Source organism: Castor canadensis, chromosome 4 (genome assembly GCF_047511655.1).
Source record: "Castor canadensis chromosome 4, mCasCan1.hap1v2, whole genome shotgun sequence".
Classification (NCBI taxonomy): domain Eukaryota; kingdom Metazoa; phylum Chordata; class Mammalia; order Rodentia; family Castoridae; genus Castor; species Castor canadensis.
This window is the reverse complement of record NC_133389.1, coordinates 147,502,515-147,520,711: the sequence shown is the minus strand read 5'-3', so window position 1 is coordinate 147,520,711 and position 18,197 is coordinate 147,502,515. Positions and strand designations below refer to the sequence as shown.

General features: G+C 38.4%; 1 protein-coding gene across 6 annotated transcripts in view; it reads left to right on the top strand.

The window, feature by feature from the left end:
• The window catches only part of Ankrd44 (ankyrin repeat domain 44), a 295,040-nt gene that overhangs the window by 180,046 nt on the left and 96,797 nt on the right, over positions 1-18,197 (top strand). For all 6 annotated transcript variants that reach the window (XM_074071329.1, XM_074071327.1, XM_074071326.1 and 3 more), the window contains exons 9-10: positions 3,971-4,049; positions 13,737-13,851. In XM_074071329.1, coding sequence (XP_073927430.1) covers positions 3,971-4,049; positions 13,737-13,851 — 194 coding nt within the window. The remainder of the gene's footprint in view (positions 1-3,970; positions 4,050-13,736; positions 13,852-18,197) is intronic.

Genomic DNA, 18,197 nt, shown 5'->3' with positions numbered 1-18,197 from the left:
ACATCTTACTTTCAAGTCTCTGGGGACTAGCAGAGACTTCTCTAAGTTTAGGGAAAGTTTGTGGGATCTTGGAGGATGAGGAAACACGGCATTAGGAATAGAAAAAAAGAACGAATGGATTTCTGAGGAAAATGATGTTCAAGAGAATTGGAATACTCCATTAGTTCAAGTATTAATTTTCCTTGGGCAATGGTGAGTTCTGTGATGGAAAAGTAATGATATTTGTCATGAAATATTCTTAATTTTCATTAGTTTTCCTTTATGACTTAGAGCTTAACCTTACATGTATCAACAAAAAAGCTTCTTGCTTAAGTAGGTAAATTCTCAAAATAATTTTTTTTTGAGACAGAGTCTTGCCATATAGCCTAGACTGGCCTCAACCTCCCAAGTTCTGAGATTATATGTGTGTGCCACCACAACCAGATTTCAAAGTAAATGTACAAAGCACAAATATGATTTGGAAATAGATCTAGAAAATTGGAGAGAGACTAAAAATTAAGAAAAAAATGTATGAAAGCAAAGCCTTGAGTAAACAGAAGAATTGAATATACCCTTTCTGGTGAGAACACATGGAAAGTTCCCCCTTGTTTGAAGTCCTAGGGACAGCAGCAACAGTCAAGTCACACGCATGAAAAATTTCTCATGAAGATGATGAAACCCAGTAGAATCCTGAGTGTAAATCCAAATATTCTGAGTTCCAAGTTTTAAAGAAAGGCTCAATCAAAAGTGTTATCCTTTTGAGCTTCATTGATTTTCAATGGCTTTTTGAAATAATGAGCTCCATCTATACCCACACCATATACACCAAATGCCCCAAAACAGCTGCCAGGGATACTCTTAGTACTTCTTATGGCCATCTTTCCCACCTCTGCCACTTGTGTTCTTAAGAAAAAACAAACGAATGAATGGCTTGTGGGCTAGACTTACTAGTACTTGAACCCTTCAAAGCTCTGCAAGGACTGGTCTGAGGCAAACATCACCCTGACCATATAGCCAACCTTTACGTTTTACTAACTGTGGTCATCTCTGTTTGTCCCTTTACCCAAGGAACAAACACTGCTGGGGGGAAGAAGAGTGTGCTGTTTGCTATCCCTGAAATGGAACTGGCTCTACTAACTACACTCTGTAGAAACCAATTCTGCTTTGGTTTCTGCCTACAATTTAGATAGCTACCAAGTTGGTACTTCTTGGTGAAGTCTTCAAGCTCTTTTCCAGGCATGGGAAAGTACTTAATTATTTATGAAGATATTTTCTAAACACTGAAATATTTATAACTGTATATATTAAATGATAATTATGTTTTCATATTAAATTTAAGAGAAAATACTGGAGCAAAATTTAAAGAAATAGCACCACCTAGGGACAACTTAATGTCAACTCTGAAATTCTGCCTGTTCTCTCCTTAGCCTTGGCTGTTCATTACTTTTTCATCTGAAGAGTATGTTTCAAATTCTTATCCCAAAGTAGTTTCCAGGCTTTCCAGTCATTTGAACTGCCTCCACTCTTAACGGCTGAGGAGGCTCTGGGGAGCTCTCCACTTATGTTTCGTGGTCGTGATGATGCTGTTTCCTTATTTGCTTGATTACTTCTCCTTTTCCTCTAAAAATACTATTTTCAGTAAAACATCAAGCTTGCTTCCATCCTTCTTTCTCAATATTTTTTTATTCTGGTTAGAATCACATTAAATTGATCCTATTATTCCTCCCATCCCCACCTAAGAATTTTTAATTATAATGGTATGTTTTTCAATCAAGAGGCAGTTAGCACTCTGATTAACTCTTCCTTGGCATGGGTTTTGTGTAAGTACTTTCCTCTTTCCTAAGGAATAGACTTACAGGATATAATAAAAATGCTTCCGTTAAAACCTTGTGGTTATATAAGCTATTTCAGTACACAGTCCAGAGCAATGGATCTTAAACTTTAGTGCACTGTGCAAGTTAGAAGTCGGGACCTCCTTGCCCCAATCCTAGTCCCGTAGTTGTGGGCTAGAACACAGCATCCATATTTCTAACAAGAACTCTGGGCGTAGGTAGATGTTGGTTCATCCCAAGATGCTTTCTTTTCAATGATTACTGATTTTCCAGTGTGAAGTTTTAAAGACAGTTCATTTTAAAGCATAGATATTTAAGTTTCACCACAAAAATAAACATGCAATTTTGAAGTTTTGTATTTTAATTTCAGACTTAGAAAAATGCTTCTGTAAGTCTAAACATTTCTATTTTAGAAAAATAGCAGTTACATGTATTTTAAAAAATACTTGAAGATACAGTTTTTCCTCAGCCTATGATGAAGTTAGCCCTCTCCCACCACAAACCCATCATAAATGGAAAATGCTTTTAACACACCTAATCTACTGAGCATCACAGTTTAAGAACATGGTTCCCTGTAGAGTGTCAACTGTTTACCTTCAAGGTGGGAGCTGCTGCTGCTCCACAGCTAAGAGATTTTCATACTACGCATTAATAACCCAGGGAAGGATCAAAGTATGGTTTCTGTTGAAGGTGAATTGCTTTTGCACCATTGTAAAGTAAAAAATTCTTAAGTTGAACCATTGTAAGGTGAGGACAATCTGTATATTCTCTCTATTAGGGCTGCTTTTGGTCTAAAATGATAGTGATATATTCTTTTGGGCTCATTTTCAGAAAAAAATGTTCATTTCTTAATTTGATGTGTTTGATATGATAATGATCAGTATATAGATTTTGTACATTTTTCCATGTTTTGGCTTAATCTATGTTGGGAAGTTCCATAATTTGTATCATAAATAGTAAAATGTATAAATTCACACACATTTCCAGCAGATCATTAAAATGTAAATTTCCTAAACAGCTGCATGTCTTAATCCTGTGGTTTCTAATGAGTTAAGTGAAGCAAGAGGTCTTTATGTTTTTTATTTTATTTTTTTTTTATTTCAATGGATGTTTGTGAGTCACCATTGTGTAGGTTTTTTTTTTTTCATTTTTCTTTTATTATTCATATGTGCATACAAGGCTTGGATCATTTCTCCCCCCTGCCCCCACCCCCTCCCTTACCACCCGCTTCCCCCTCCCTCTCCCCCCCCCCAATACCCAGCAGAAGCTATTTTGCCCTTATTTCTAATTTTGTTGTAGAGAGAGTATAAGCAATAATAGGAAGGAACAAGGGTTTTTGCTGGTTGAGATAAGGATAGCTATACAGGGCACTGACTCACATTGATTTCCTGTGCATGGGTGTTACCTTCTAGGTTAATTCTTTTTGATCTAACCTTTTCTCTAGTACCTGTTCCCCTTTTCCTATTGGCCTCAATTGCTTTTAAGGTATCTGCTTTAGTTTCTCTGCGTTAAGGGTAACAAATGCTCGCTAGTTTTTTAGGTGTCTTACCTATCCTCACCCCTCCCTTGTGTGCTCTCGCTTTTATCATGTGCTCAAAATCCAATCCCCTTGTTGTGTTTGCCCTTGATCTAATGTCCACATATGAGGGAGAACATACGATTTTTGGTCTTTTGGGCCAGGCTAACCCAAGAGGTCTTTAGAGACAACCAAATGTGTTATTTTTCAGTAGAACTAGAATGTAGGGAATGGTAGAGGGTGTCCGGTTAGTTTTCAGAGTGGTGATTAATTAGTAACAGTTTAGTCCATTACAGGGCAGACACGACCATGCAAGTTAACACATCATTTGTCTTTTTGAAAGTTGAAAAAACACCTTGAAGGGAAACCTTTTTTGGTATATCATAAGACAGGAAAAGACATTTCAGATTGCTTCTCTAAGCTTCTTGAAAATGTGAAGTTATGTAGTAACTTGAGAGGTCATGCATGTTTTATCTTTTTCTTTCAAAATTATCTTTGTCTTTGTAACTACAGATCATATTTTTTTTTTAAAAAAGTGAAATTGATACTTTCGGCACACTGACAGCTGTATCCATGGGGATGTTTCAGATTGACACGTCACTGGCTCTTGAGGTCCATTGTTTCTTCTTCCCTCATTTTTTAGAGTAAAGATGGCAAAAGTCCACTGCACATGACAGCTGTCCACGGAAGGTTCACACGGTCACAGACTCTCATTCAGAATGGTAAGTGACATGCTCAGTACTGTGGTTATTTGAACAGCTTCTTGATCTGACTGAATTTGACTTCAGTCATTTCAGTGTGAAAGTTGATACTGTGTTTTAGATTTTTTTTCTTTTTTGGTGGTATTGGGGATTGAACTCAGGGCCTCCTGCTTGCTAGGCAGCTGTCCTACCACTTGAGCCATAGCCCCTTGCCCTTTTTGCTTTAGTTATTTTTGGAATAAGGTCTTGAATTTATGGGCAGGCCAGCCTGGACTATTTATGCTTCCTAAGTAGCTGAGGTGACAGTCACATGCCACCACACCCAGAGTTTATTGGTTGAGATGGAGGTCTCATTGATGTTTCACACAGGCTGGCCTCAAACCACTGTCCTCTTGATCTCCACCTCCTGAATAGCTAGGATTACAGGCATGAGCCACTACGTCTGGCTGTTTTAGAATTTTAGTAAGCATGGATTCTCACAATCCTTTGATGTCTTTTGCTGGAAGCTCATTGTCAGTCTTTATATCCTATACTTTTTTACTTTGAAACTAATAAAGGTAGGTAACATGCATTTTCTCACCACAAATCTAAGTTATTTTTAGATTTTAGAATTTACCATAGTTCCCTAGTTCATTAAGATACTTGAGCAAAGGTAGTAAGAAGATGACTCAGAGGAAGAATAGGTAAGTATATGATATAAGGCATCATAAAACCACAGGCTTGACAGAGACCTGGGAAAGTCACGTAACATAGTAATTTTCCAGGCTCCCAGCAAAGGTGTACTTGAACAATCATCGGGCCATCTCAGCCAAAGTACCAAGGAGTGTCTCTTCACACGATGGCTTCCATTGCTGTTCATGGGTCATGGCCAGCATCTGTGAATATGTTGGCTTTGACAACACAATTTATGTTATCTTAGCAAATCTTACAGGCAATTAAGAACACAGCAAAGGTTAGCTCAGATCTTAAGCAAACATTCCAGGTCGATTAGGCATTTTTTAAACTACTTTTATTGAGCCTGCATTTCCACTTCTCTAAGTCCTGATGCTAGTCAATTTTCTTGGAGCTTGTTTTTTCTCATCTATAAGAATTTTGGGGAACATACACCAGATTGCTAGTAGCACTGAGTTATGTCTTAAGCACTCAAGACATAAAACCAAAAAGTCATTTGACATCTGGATGGAAGACCAGTCACTGAAAATATGCTTAGGAAGCAAAATATCTGTGGCAAAGCAGAGAAAATTTATAAGCATTTCAGTGAAGCTGGAGGAGAAAAAAAGCCTAACAAATATCCAGTGAGCCAAGGAAGGGAAAATGGGAATCAGCTGCATAACACCCATTATTTCTCATTTGAAATGCCTTTGACATTCATTTTATCAAAAGGGGCACTTTGTTTTATTTTGCTGACTATAAATAAAGGAAAGAGGTGACCCTGGCCTCTCTTGTTTAAGCATTTTTCTTACCCCACAGTGTTTCTCAACTGTTTTTCAGAAACAATGTGGGTCTCATTAAAAAAAAAAAGAAACTTTAAAGAAATTTGATGTGAATTTAACCAGTGGGCCTTGGCTATATGGCAACTGTTGTTCCTTGTTAAAGCAATCTCAAACAGAAGAAACAAGGCTGGGAACAGAACAGTTTTTTACCAACTAAGTATTGCCTTCCCTCAGTCCATCCCGGTGTGCCAGGCCACACTTTCATCTCCTTGAATAAGGTCATGACCAGCAACCCTTTGCCATGCCAGTACTCTTACAACAGTCCTGGGGGGAGGAGGGGCTGGGCTGCTTTGACCTCTCTCTGAGGCATCCTGTGGGCTCAAGGACCTCCATGCTCTCGTTGGATATTCTTGCTGAAGTTTAAAGTTGGGACAAGAACTGGAAGAAGCCCCACCTCTTGCCCTCTGTTCAAGGAAACTTTGTTTCAAAGATTGTTCATTCTTGGCTGGCCTGGTATCTTGCTTGTACATCAGGTGGGGTCTGCTGGCCTGAAACAATGAGGCTATAGTAGCTACAATATATGTGCTGTTACGTACAGTGATAAAGCTAACATTGGTTGAGTGGTCACTCTGTGGCAGGCATTTGGCAGAACACTTCATATTAATACTTCCAACCACCCGAAGAGAAAGGGGTGCTATTATTAGACCCATTTCAGAGATGGGGAAAGTGAGGCAGCGAGGTTGTCATTGGTGTTAGGATACATTAGCAGTACACTGAGGAACAGGGATTGCAATACAGGCAGTCTAACACCAGAGACTGAACTTTCAAACATCATACTTACACATCTGTGCTCTGGAAGAACAATACATTACTTTTTTTAACTCGGGTCTATTTCCTCTAAGAGGCACACGTATTTGGAATAGAGTTGTTCCTGTAAAAGAAGAATTTGGTATTCTCTTCTCTCAGCTGACAGTTCTTTGCACTCACCACACATGTGAAAATTGTGAGCTCTTCCATATGACATTTTTGAACATTTGAAAAAATCCCCTTGGGGAGAATAAGAAGTTCTTTTCTTTCCTCCTGTTTGCTGGCTTCTTTGTGGAAAAAAAATCCTGGCACTGTTCCCTCCCCAGAGGCGCACACTCCAGGGCCTGGTGTCAGTGTAGGCTGTCACAGCACATGGGATCCATTCTGTCCTTCCTGAGCTGGGTTGCACACCACATGGGAATACTGTATGGCTCCCTGAGCCCACTGAACATGCCACCCAGGGGTGTTCCTGGTATCTGTTTGTTTGGTTGGTTCAGCCATTGTGGTGTTTGGACTTCACAGCATTTCCCTGATTCCCAGGGCCAGAGAGATTTGTTCCTCATAATAATTCCATTTTCCCACAATCATCCAGCTTTGGTATGACAATCATTGAAATATACTCTTTTCTTTCTCCGTTAGGAAATAAAGGGTACTTGAGTTTGTTGTCTGAGCTGCACTATCATAGCAAGAGAGGGAAGGGAATACTCAAGTCTGGTTTTAGGAGGCGTTTGATCCAGCCATTGGCACGAGGCAGCTGCCTCAGATGGTATCCAGCAAGTTACAAAAGTTCAAAAATGATGCTGCCTGTCCTCACAGAAGATTTAAAAAGAAATACAACTGTACAGGAAGAGTCCAGTACTAGTTAGGGTGACTCAACGTGAGATTTTTGACCTTTTGCCTCACAACCCGTCTGAGGCAACTTAATGGGATGACCATTCTTGTTTGTACAATGAACAACTAATTTCAGACACTTGCTTAGATAACGCTGATTGACTATCCCTCTGACCTGTTCTGCATACTTTTAAACTCACAAACCAGTATTTTCCTCACTAATTATTAATGATCAATCAACATTTAACTCACAAACTTTAGATGAATAGTAAAGATTTAATTCGCATCTCAAACATGTCTTACAGAAAATGAAAGGTTTGTGGAGTGATGATAAAATAAAAATTCACTCATCCAGAGGTCTTACTTTAATACAAAACATATTTTTAAATAGTAAATGCATAGTCTCTCTTTTATTTTTGTATTAAATTATGATGCTTGAAATGTATCTTTTTGTGGTGGTACTGAGATTTGAACTCAGGTCCTTACACTTGCTAGGCAGGTACTATACCACTTGAGCTACATCCTCAGCCCTTTTTCCTTTATTTTTTGACAGGGCCTTGCACTTCTCCCAGTCAGGCTGGATCATGATCTTCCTATTTATGTCTCTTGCATAGCTGGAATTACAGGCACAGGCAACCATGCCTAGCATTATTGGTTGAGAGGGAGTCTCCTTAAATTTTTGCCTCAAACCACAATGCTGCCAATACCTACTTCCCCAGTATTGGGATTACAGACATGAGCCACAATGCCCAGCCTTCAAAATAATCTTAAATGACAACAAAAGCCTCTATAGATGATAATTGTCTATATTTACATGATTTAAAACTGACTTGTGAAATGACTGTAACAAGAAGAAGAAATTTCCCCAGCTCAGATCTCTTTCCTACCTTTCCTGATATTTTTAACTCTTCTCTTTCTCTACCCAATTTTGTCATATTTGGGACTGAACCTGGAGGCCTTAACATGTCTTCAGAAAGGTGTGTTGGCTCTTGGCTGGGAAGGAAGTGGGATGTTGTGCTTTTGTCCAGGGCAAAGGGTTCTCTGAAGTCTGAGGATGCCCCCGTTCTCCATGGCCCCAGATCAATTCCATGACCGAACCTTTCAGGCAGTCCTTGGAAACATGCACTCTAGATTGCACTGAGGTACCTTGTAGAGCCCAAATGGCTACCTGTCTCCAAAGATGTCGTCAAGGCATAAAAGTGAGCTGATCTGGGTGCTTCTAAAATCACATCATAGTGAATTTTTCTCTGCTTCCCTATAGATGTCAATAATTAACTTTTTTATTTTTCCTGATTCTAAAATTAGTACATGCTCACTGAAAATGAAATCATTAATGAGGTCCCCATGAGTCTACAAATATGTCTCCCCAACCCTATCCCCAGAATTTCTCACTGACAATCTAGTGAAAGTTCTGGATTTTTCTATTGATTGAAGAATATATGTGTAAAGACATATAATTATTACTTTTACAAAAACGATCATAATCTATGTACTTGAGTAACTCATTTTAAACGCCATACCACAGATAGAGATTTGAGGAAAGATCAGCATTTGGATCCAAGTTGCCATTTATATTTCTCTGTCACGGTCACGACAAGAAGGGATTACCTTTCTGTAAACAGCTACTAAGTGGAAAACCCACACATGTAAACCGATTGACAGCAGATTGATTTTCTGCTAAACTCTACACAAAGACGTATTGGTGAGAGAGTGAAGCTACTTACATTTTGTGCATTGACTGGAATTTTTGAAACATTTATTCCTTCTACAAGGTCCACATATTTTTGTAGTTATTTCACTTTGTAGCAAAGATTCTTATTCACTAACTCTATGATTTACCAATACTCCTGGCCAGAAAATATATTGTTTGCTGAAAATGGACCCTGGGGATTTGTTGGTCATATGGACATTAAGGTTCAGAGAGCCACCATCGCACGGATTTTACAATGGTCTTATCACAACAGACAACGTCCCGGCCTCTTTCCTTGGATCGGAGAAGATTCTCAATGGCTTCGTTTTGGTCTGGTGTCTGAGTATATTTCTAATGGGGCTGGGAATGTGCACAGCACTTCTCGAAATTCATTTCCTAGTGTCTGTCAAGTGTCTTAAAAATGTTCATACTTCTAAGTAGTTCTAGTTCTAAAAATGTTGCAGAAGGAAATAATCTGAAATATAAAGATTCATTCCTATGTTTTTCTTGGTGGCAAAAATTTGGGGTTAGCCTCCATACCTAGCAATTGGAGACTTGATAAGAAAATTCTCTCAATACTGATATTGTACACTGTGTGCAGTTATATTAATGAAAATTAATGGAAAATAATTGTGATGTAACGTTAAAGGAGAATGCAGGATAGAAAACTTTCTACACTATGATCTTGAGCCTGGGAAAGCTGTACACACATGCTTGCACATACACACGACCAGAAGGAATATTCCAGAATACTAATTCTGACTATCTTGGATAATCAGTGAATTTATGAATGACTTCTATTTTCTTCTTTGTATGTTACTGTCTTCTACATTTTCTACAAACAGAAAATCACTTTCTTAATCAGAAGTAAATAATTTAATACCAATCTATCGTATCTTTCTAGATTGATCAAAGCCATTCATATAATATTTATATTTCTCAGGATTTTATACTTTTTATTTTGGCAAATATAGATTCATATGTACAGTTTAGATGTACACACAGGACATTCTAGCATTACTATATTATACCAGTATATTTTAGCTTAATATCATTTACTTTTACTCAATGTAATTGATAATGAAAATAAGATTAAAATTGATGAAAATTTGTTGATTATTTTGTAAAGCATATTTTTCCAATGAAATCAATTCTAAAATATCTAAGAACATGATTCCATAATTCAATAATTTTCCATAATGATGCAGAGACTTGATCCTTAGCAGGATAGCTAAGAAATAGAACCTCAGAATAACTTTCATGTATACCCCACTGTACTGGGGATTTTCAAAAATTGAAATAGAAGTGTTTATTAGCTTAAGTAGAAGTGCACATAACTTAAGTAAACATAAGTATCCACTGTGACTCCCTCACACACACACTTAGTTTATTTATACTTTATCTTTTTCTATACCTCTTTCAGGCCCTTCAGTTTTCTTCTCTCCCCCTTCCCTCCCCTCCCCTCCCCTCCGCTCCTTTCCTTCCTTCCTTCCTCCCTCCCTCCTTCTTTTCTCTCTCTCTGTTTCTTTCTCTCCTCTCCCTTCCTCTTCTCCCCCCACCCCTCTCCTCTCATTAGAGTATTACTACGTAGCCCAAGCTGGCCTTGAATTCATGGTACTCCTGCCTCAGCCTCCCAAGTGTTGGAAGTGCAGATGTACAGCACCATTACTGGCAGACCCTTCCTTTTTAATTGAGGTATATTTCACATACTATAAAAGTCACCATTTTAATGTATAATTTCAGTATTTTCCAAAGGTTGCACAACCATCACCACTCTCTAATTCCATAGGGTTTTCATCACTCCAAAAAGAAACCTCATACGCATTAGCAGTCACTTCCCATTCCTTCCTCCCCCAATCCCTGGCAACCACTAATACACTTTCTGTCTCTATAAGTTGCTCAAGGACTTTTCTAGGACTTTAATTCTTTCAGGCATTCAGGAAACATTTATTTAGTCAGGCAACTGAGACACCATCACCAAAATAAACTCCAAATGGATTAGATGTCTCAATCTAACAAAGGAAACCCCTCCAGTATAAAAAACATGTATTAATTTCTTTGTTACCAGAATGTGGAGACAGCCTTCCTTTCTATCTTTTAAAACCCAAATACAGTAAAAGACTCATAAATTAAATTTTTTTCCTGAATAAAGGCACCGTAAATAAAACCAAAAGACATAGAAAAACCTGGGAAAAATATTTATAACATGTATTGCTAATAAATGCCTAATCTCCCAAATGTTTTAAGAGCTATTGAAAAATCAAGGAATAAAATACATACACGCACGCATGCACATTTAGAAAAATGGGCAAAGTCATGAAAAAAGTTCGTAGGAAAAGGTAAACAAACGGTTCTTTGATATAGGAAATATGTCTAACTTCCTTCATAATATGAGCAGTGCAGATGAAAACTCCATTGAGATTCCTGTTTTATCAAATGACAGCTATTCAAAAGTTTGACCAGCCTGTGGGGAAAAGGTGCTCACACACAGTACTGCTTAGAGCACAGAATTGCATAGTGCCTACAGAGAGAAATTCAGCAAAATCTAACAGAACCACATATTCACTTGCCCTTTATCCTAGAAATTTTCTCGGTCCATGTGTCTGACAAACCTGAAACTGCATATATACATATGCGCTTAGTCACTGCAGTGCTCCTGATAATAGCAAGATGTTATTTGCACCCTAATCATAGGAGACCAGTGTACTAAACTAATGCACCCAAGTCATGGAAAACACTCAGACAGGACAAAAACACAGATGATCTCAAGACGTGATCCATAGGAGTGACTTCTAAGATATATTAAGTGGCAAAAAAACACTTTACAGAGAAACACAGGAAGCATAAATTAAAACTAATAAAAGTGATTACTATAAGGAAATAGGTGAGGTTGAAGTAGATGGAATGAATGAAAGTGAGGCTTTTTAAAATATATAATTTTGACTTGAAACATAAATGTCTTACATATTAATAAAGTGAAATAAATCAAATCTAGGAAACATTTTTAAATTAGCAAAGTCAAATACAACTAGCTATGTATCAAAATGATAAGCACACAGAATAAAGAATTCTGGTCACTTTTGAACAAGTACTCCCTGTCTATGTTAAAGTCACAGTGAAAAATCTTGCTTGGAAATTGGATATTTGCAGTCTTAAAGTTTTATAAAATGCTTGTTAATTACAAAGGGGAAGGATGTTTTTGCACTAGCATGTGTTGGCAGACACATGCTGATGAAGTAATCAAATTTCTTTTTATTGAAGTAAAGCATATATGACATAAAGTTTACCATTTTAGCCAGTTTTAAGAATTAAAAATGGCATTCAGTACATTCACATTCTTGTACAACCATCACCAACATTCGTTTCCAGACCTTTTTCATCTTTCCATCCTGAAACGCTGCGCCCATTGCACATAATCAAACTTGCATCACTCAGCAGTGGGATAACAATGGTGCATGTACTGAAGAGATCCAGTAGAGATGCCGTGGGAAGTTCACATCAGCCATGAGGTTTTCTTGTCAAAATGTTTAACCTGGATCTAACAATGAGGAAGCTGTTAGACAATTACAGAATACAGGACATCCTACACAACCTGGCTTGGTCTCCAAGAAATATCAGCAACATGATAGACTTAAAAAAAATAAAACAAAAAAACAGAGCTCCAGTGGTTAGGCATATAATCCTGGATACTTGGGAGGCTGAGATCAGGAGAATTGTGGTTTCAGGCCAGGCCCGGCAAAAAGTTCATGAGACCCCCATCTCAACCAATAGCTGGGAGCAGTGGTGTGCACCTGTCATGCCAGTTATAGCAGAAAGCATAAATAGGAGGAACACAATCTAGGCAGGCCTGGGTAAAAAGTAAGACACTATTCCCAAAATTATCAGAGCAAAAAAGGGTGGAGGTGTGGCTCGTGCAGTAGAGTACCTGCCTAGCAAGCATGAAGCCCTGAGTTCAAACCCCAGTACCATAAATAGATGGATAGATAGATAGATAGATAGGTAGGTAGGTAGATAGATAGATAGATAGATAGATAGATAGATAGATAGATAGATAGATAGATGGCAGGCAGATTGTTTTAGATTAGTAGAAACTAAACAGACATGACAACTGCCAGTAGGGTCTTTGATTAGATCCCAGATTCAAACAACAACAAAATATACACAAAAAACAGTTTGAGACAATTGAAGTAAGTAGAATATGCACTGTATATTAACACCAATGTTAAATTTCTTGGATTTGATAATGGGATGTGCTTATGTGTGAGAATGTTTTTCTTCGTAGGAGAAACGTGTAGGGGTAAAATGTCATGAAATCTAATTTATTTTTAAATGATTCCCCAGATAAAGAAAGAAAAGTGAAAGTTGTATTTTTTTGGAGGACAAGAGGCAATATAAAACAAAACAAGATGAAAATATTGTATTATGGAAAGAATTATAGGCAATGTGATCTATTTAATAAACATGTTCATTTCCAGTTAATAGGTTATACTTTCACTCATGTCATGAAGCTAGATAATCAAACTATATGGAATCTTTTCCTAAATTCTCTGTCTGCTTTGGTTCTTATGTTTAACATGATGTTCCACAGGTCTTTAGTTTTTTTAAATAAAATCAAATGTGTCTTTGGAGTTATATTTTATCAAATTTGATTATGTTGTTCATTTAGAGCAGGAATCTAGTTGTAAGATTTTAGATCCTTAAATAAGACAGTATAGGAAGATTTTCTAGAAGCATTTCTAATAGACTTCTCTCTCTGCAGATATAATGCTACTTGTACTTCAGATGGTGGCTTGTCCCCTTGAAAAACATTCTTATACTTCAGAGTAGAGATGCACATCGGAAGAGAAAAGAAACCAACATTCGATCAACAGAAGTGACTAGCATAGAACGTGGTAACTGAATCAACCTGAGTCCTCATATTATACTGTATTGAACTATCTCTTTCAGGAGGTGAAATTGACTGTGTGGATAAGGATGGCAACACTCCTCTCCATGTGGCTGCAAGATACGGTCATGAGCTTTTGATTAACACCTTAATAACCAGCGGAGCTGACACAGCCAAGTAGGTGACTGCAAAAATATGGTGGTGTGATTGCCATACACGGGAATGCTGCCAAAGGGCTCCGCTTTGCTGTTTATCCAGGTTAAGGTGCATCTGTACCATAATACGAAACACAAATTAAATCCTAAGCAAATTAAGTGACTTTTAATGACATATGCAAGGCAGAACCAATTTTATTTTCTAGCCACATCAGAATGAAGTCTAGTCTCAGTGGTTTTAATTAAGGAAACTTGAATTTTATTCCCAACTCTGCTTTCTAGTGGTTCTTTGTTCTTTCCAATGCTTGATGTTAGCTAAACAGGAAAGACACTTGGGAAAATTCAGAATTTATTGAGTTCTTTCTTAGTTTTAAAGATACATTTACAGAGTGCAATTAAGTTGATCTGCCACATAGGGAAATTTGTGTTTAATTCAACAGTAATACATAGAGCATCCACACTGGTCTGTCACAGTGTTGGTGGGGACTTCAGAAGAAGTTACCTGATTGGGGTCTTCAGGGAGATTATAATTTTGTTGGCCTAAGTCCCACTTAGGACAAAGAGTCATGCAAGGTGGTGTGTCATAAAGTCCTAAATGAAACAGAACATGACTAGCAAAATGTTTGGCAGATGTGCTGTAGAGTGTTGACTGGAAGGAGAAAACTCAAAAATGGTGAAGGGTTTCTAAAAAGGCTTCAAGGAGAAAATGAGTTTTAGACAGGCTCGGGAGGATGTAAATCACCCGAGCAGAGCAGAGGGTGGCAACTGTCCTGTGCACGGAGGAAAGCAGCAACAAGAGAAGAAGAGTACACCTAGAGAAGAGCTAGCCTGTGCAGGAGAGGGTAGGTGATGATGTGTGCCCAAGGGTGGTACCATGTGGTGCTTCCAGACTCTGCCTAGACTCCAATCCAATCTGCCTCATTTCTGAGTTGTGTGACTTTGAGCCTGTTGCTCAATTCCTCTGTGCTTTGGTTTCTTCTTTTGAAAATATGGGAGTAATAATAGCACCTATTTTAAAGTTTATGATGATTAAATAACTTAATTACTAGTAAAGCTCTGTGGTATATAGTAAGATCCAGAATGGTGTGAGTTATATAAGTATATCAGCTAAGGTTATTAAAAAGATAACCCCTGCTAAGAGCTCTGGCACACAGTGAGCTATCAGTAAGTGTTAGCTATTATTTTATTACCTAATAATATGTAATAGAACCAAATTAAAGAGGACCTTAAGTGCTTGAATGCAGACTTCAGCCTTGATCACAAAGACTGTGGATAACTATAACTGAATTTTTCAAAAAAAAAATATGAGGGCAGCATGTATCAGGAATTCTGTTTATTTGTCAAGTGTTATGTAATAGAATTGAAAATCTTGTTTGGGGATGAGCCAAAATTTACACGTTCAGGGAAGTTCATGTTTTAAATCAGATTTTCCTAAGAAAATCTTGGGATTTTCTTATCAATCAGGTGTTCTGGATTGGAATTGAATTATATGCAACACTGGTAGCCTTGTAGGATAAAACAGTTTACCTTCACCAGCCCAACATTAAATTGAACTGGGTTCCAATGACCTTCTGGACTTTCAGTCTAGTGGTAGAAATAGAACAAGAGCAAATGACTACAGTATTGTCAGATTTGTTACAATGGAAGTTTGGACCCTGGTCCAATTCTATGGGTAAGTATGAGTAAGGGAAACACTAACTCTCTTGGTGCCCCAGAAGAAATGATATTCCAGTAAAAGGAAAGATATGCAGGCGTTTGCCAGGTGGGCAGAATTGTGGGATTGAAAGACAGACAGAAGCAAGGAAGGACCCTCTGTGAAGAAGGAACAGCGTTTATAAAGGCATTACATGTGAACATGGTGAAGGCAAATTTCTAAAGCTGGATAAACCTGATGTATAAGGGAGTGGGAAGAAATGAGGTGGAAAGGCAGGAAGAGCCACATCTCAAAGGTCCTCACATGTCCTGCCAAGGAATTGGATTTCATTCTGAGGCATTCGGAAGCTGTTAAAGCATGGTAAGTGGGTGTAGGGTAGGTTGTGTCTAATGATCCCATTTTGTGTAAGAAAGATCGCTCTGATAGCCATCCAGACATACTGGCGGCTGTCCAGACTGAAAACACTTGGCAGCCTCCTGCAAATGTCCCAGGAAGAAAAGATGAGGTCTTGGGCTAAGGACAGGCTAAGGGCCCACAGAGGAGGGGGTGCTGATAGACAGTATTCGCAGTGGCTGTCTCTTTTTAGAAGAGAAAGGAGTCCACTGTGAGCCAAGGCCCCTTTGCAGGGGCTGGGGCAAGTTAAAGAAGCAGCTCAGTTTTGTGTCAAGAGTGCTATACTTGGACTCTGGAGGCCTTCCCAGGTTCTGGAATTCCAAGCCAGACCTGGCTGCACAGAGCCAGAGGTCAGAAAATCTCAGTGTTCATTAAGTGGAAAGAAAATATATACAAACCAACTTGAGCTGTCATGTGTTAATACTAAGTACTATTTTTCTTTCGACTTTGGTTAATTGGGGAAATTTTAGCTAAACAACCATGACTTTCTAATTTTCTTCCAGACTTGAATACATTTTAGAGATAAAATAAACTAGGCCCAATACTTACTTAAAATTTCTCAAAACAAAACAAAAACTACTTGAGTCAATAAGTCTATGTATTTGTGAATCTGTGCGTATGTGCAAAGAGAAACCACCTTAGAAGAAAATATCAAAATGAAGGGGGGGAGAATTAATTTGCTAAGAAAATTTCTAGGTTCCTTATAGGTCTATACAGGATAACTTACTAAAGAGAGAAATCAGACCTTTCCTTCTATAAATAAGTAAATAAATAGAATTTATGAAAATAACCTATCTGTGACAGCTTTCATTACTATAATAAATGCATGAGCTAAATCAATTTAGGGGGAAGAAAGTTTATTTTGGCTCACAGCTTTAGAGGTTTCAATCTGTGTTTAGCTGGCCCTGTTGCTTTGGGCCTGTGGTGATACAGAACATCATGGTGAGTGTATGTGGTAGACGAGGTTTATTTATCTTACGATGGCCAGCAAGCAAAGAGAAAGCATGGGGAAGGGCCAGGATCCCAATAGCCTCTTCAAGAGCACACCCCCAATAACCTAACTTCCTTCCCTAGGCCCCCCTACATAAAAGTTTCACCACTTCTCAATAATACCACAGACTGGTTACCAGGTATTTAGCACATGGGCCTTTGAGGGACAGTCAAAATCCAAACTAGAGCACCATCTCCATTTATAAACAGTTTGACCAAATGTATTTTAAAGCTGTCTGTATGACATGTTTTATTGTGATTATTTTCTTAGGAGTTTATTTGAATCTTACTGTCAACCCTTGATTAAAATGTTCCTTGTTATTCTTTTTGCGGCTCTGAACTTTAAGTCAGAGTACTTTCTGTAACTTGACTCCAGCCAATAGGCTGGAGCCCTCAATTTTTTGTGTTTTACCTTTGAGGGGCACTTGTCCTAGCATTTTAATTTGCCTTTACCTTTCCAGTTATGCCCTCAGCTCTTTCTGCCTCCATTGAAGCAAAATTAAGGGTCTTTTCATTACTCAGATAACTGGCTGTGACCGTTAATATATGCTGAGGACCTGTTAAATGTCACCCACTGGGCCAAATTCTGGGGTTACAGATTTAAACAAGTCATTACTATCATGCATGCCAAGTGTGATGCCAAAGCAATTGTCAGGTACCACTGAGATACGGGAAAATATATCCTGGATGGGAAAATTGGAACATCAAATCTTGTCTTACAAGGCCAGGATGGGCTTCCTGGAAGAAGCACCGGGGAACCAAACTGAAGGAGGAGTAGTGATTAAGTAGGTCATGGTGACAAGTGTATTTTAGATCCTCAGTATTGATTTATTTTTATTAAAACATTAGATTAAATAAAAATTGCTTGGACTTTTGACATTAACATATCAGTATTTTAAAAAAGCTGTTCAGTGAATGCAAGTAGAAAACAGCAAGCCTACGGGGAAGTGCTGTGCTTATCTTTATCGCAAAGAAGTCAGTGAGGCACACAGAGGCTCAGCTTCCCACCTACTGTCACAGAGCTGGCGAGGGGCAGAAGTGACCGCCCTTGAGCATGTGGCTCTGGAAGCACAGCACCCCAGCATATGACTTTCTGCCACTCTGCATCCCAGATGACGTATGGCTCACATTGTGCAATGTTAAGTCAGTGTTTGCATGGGATTACGGTCTTGGTGGCTGACACTTCAGAGTTTGATATGCACTACAAGACTAGTGGCTTTGCAGTGGGCTTGTCACCCAGCACAGAGACCTTTATTCTTACTGCCACATTTTGTTCATAGGAAGGCTCAGTGGCCTGCATTATCGTTGACTTTCCCTAGACTGAGACATGT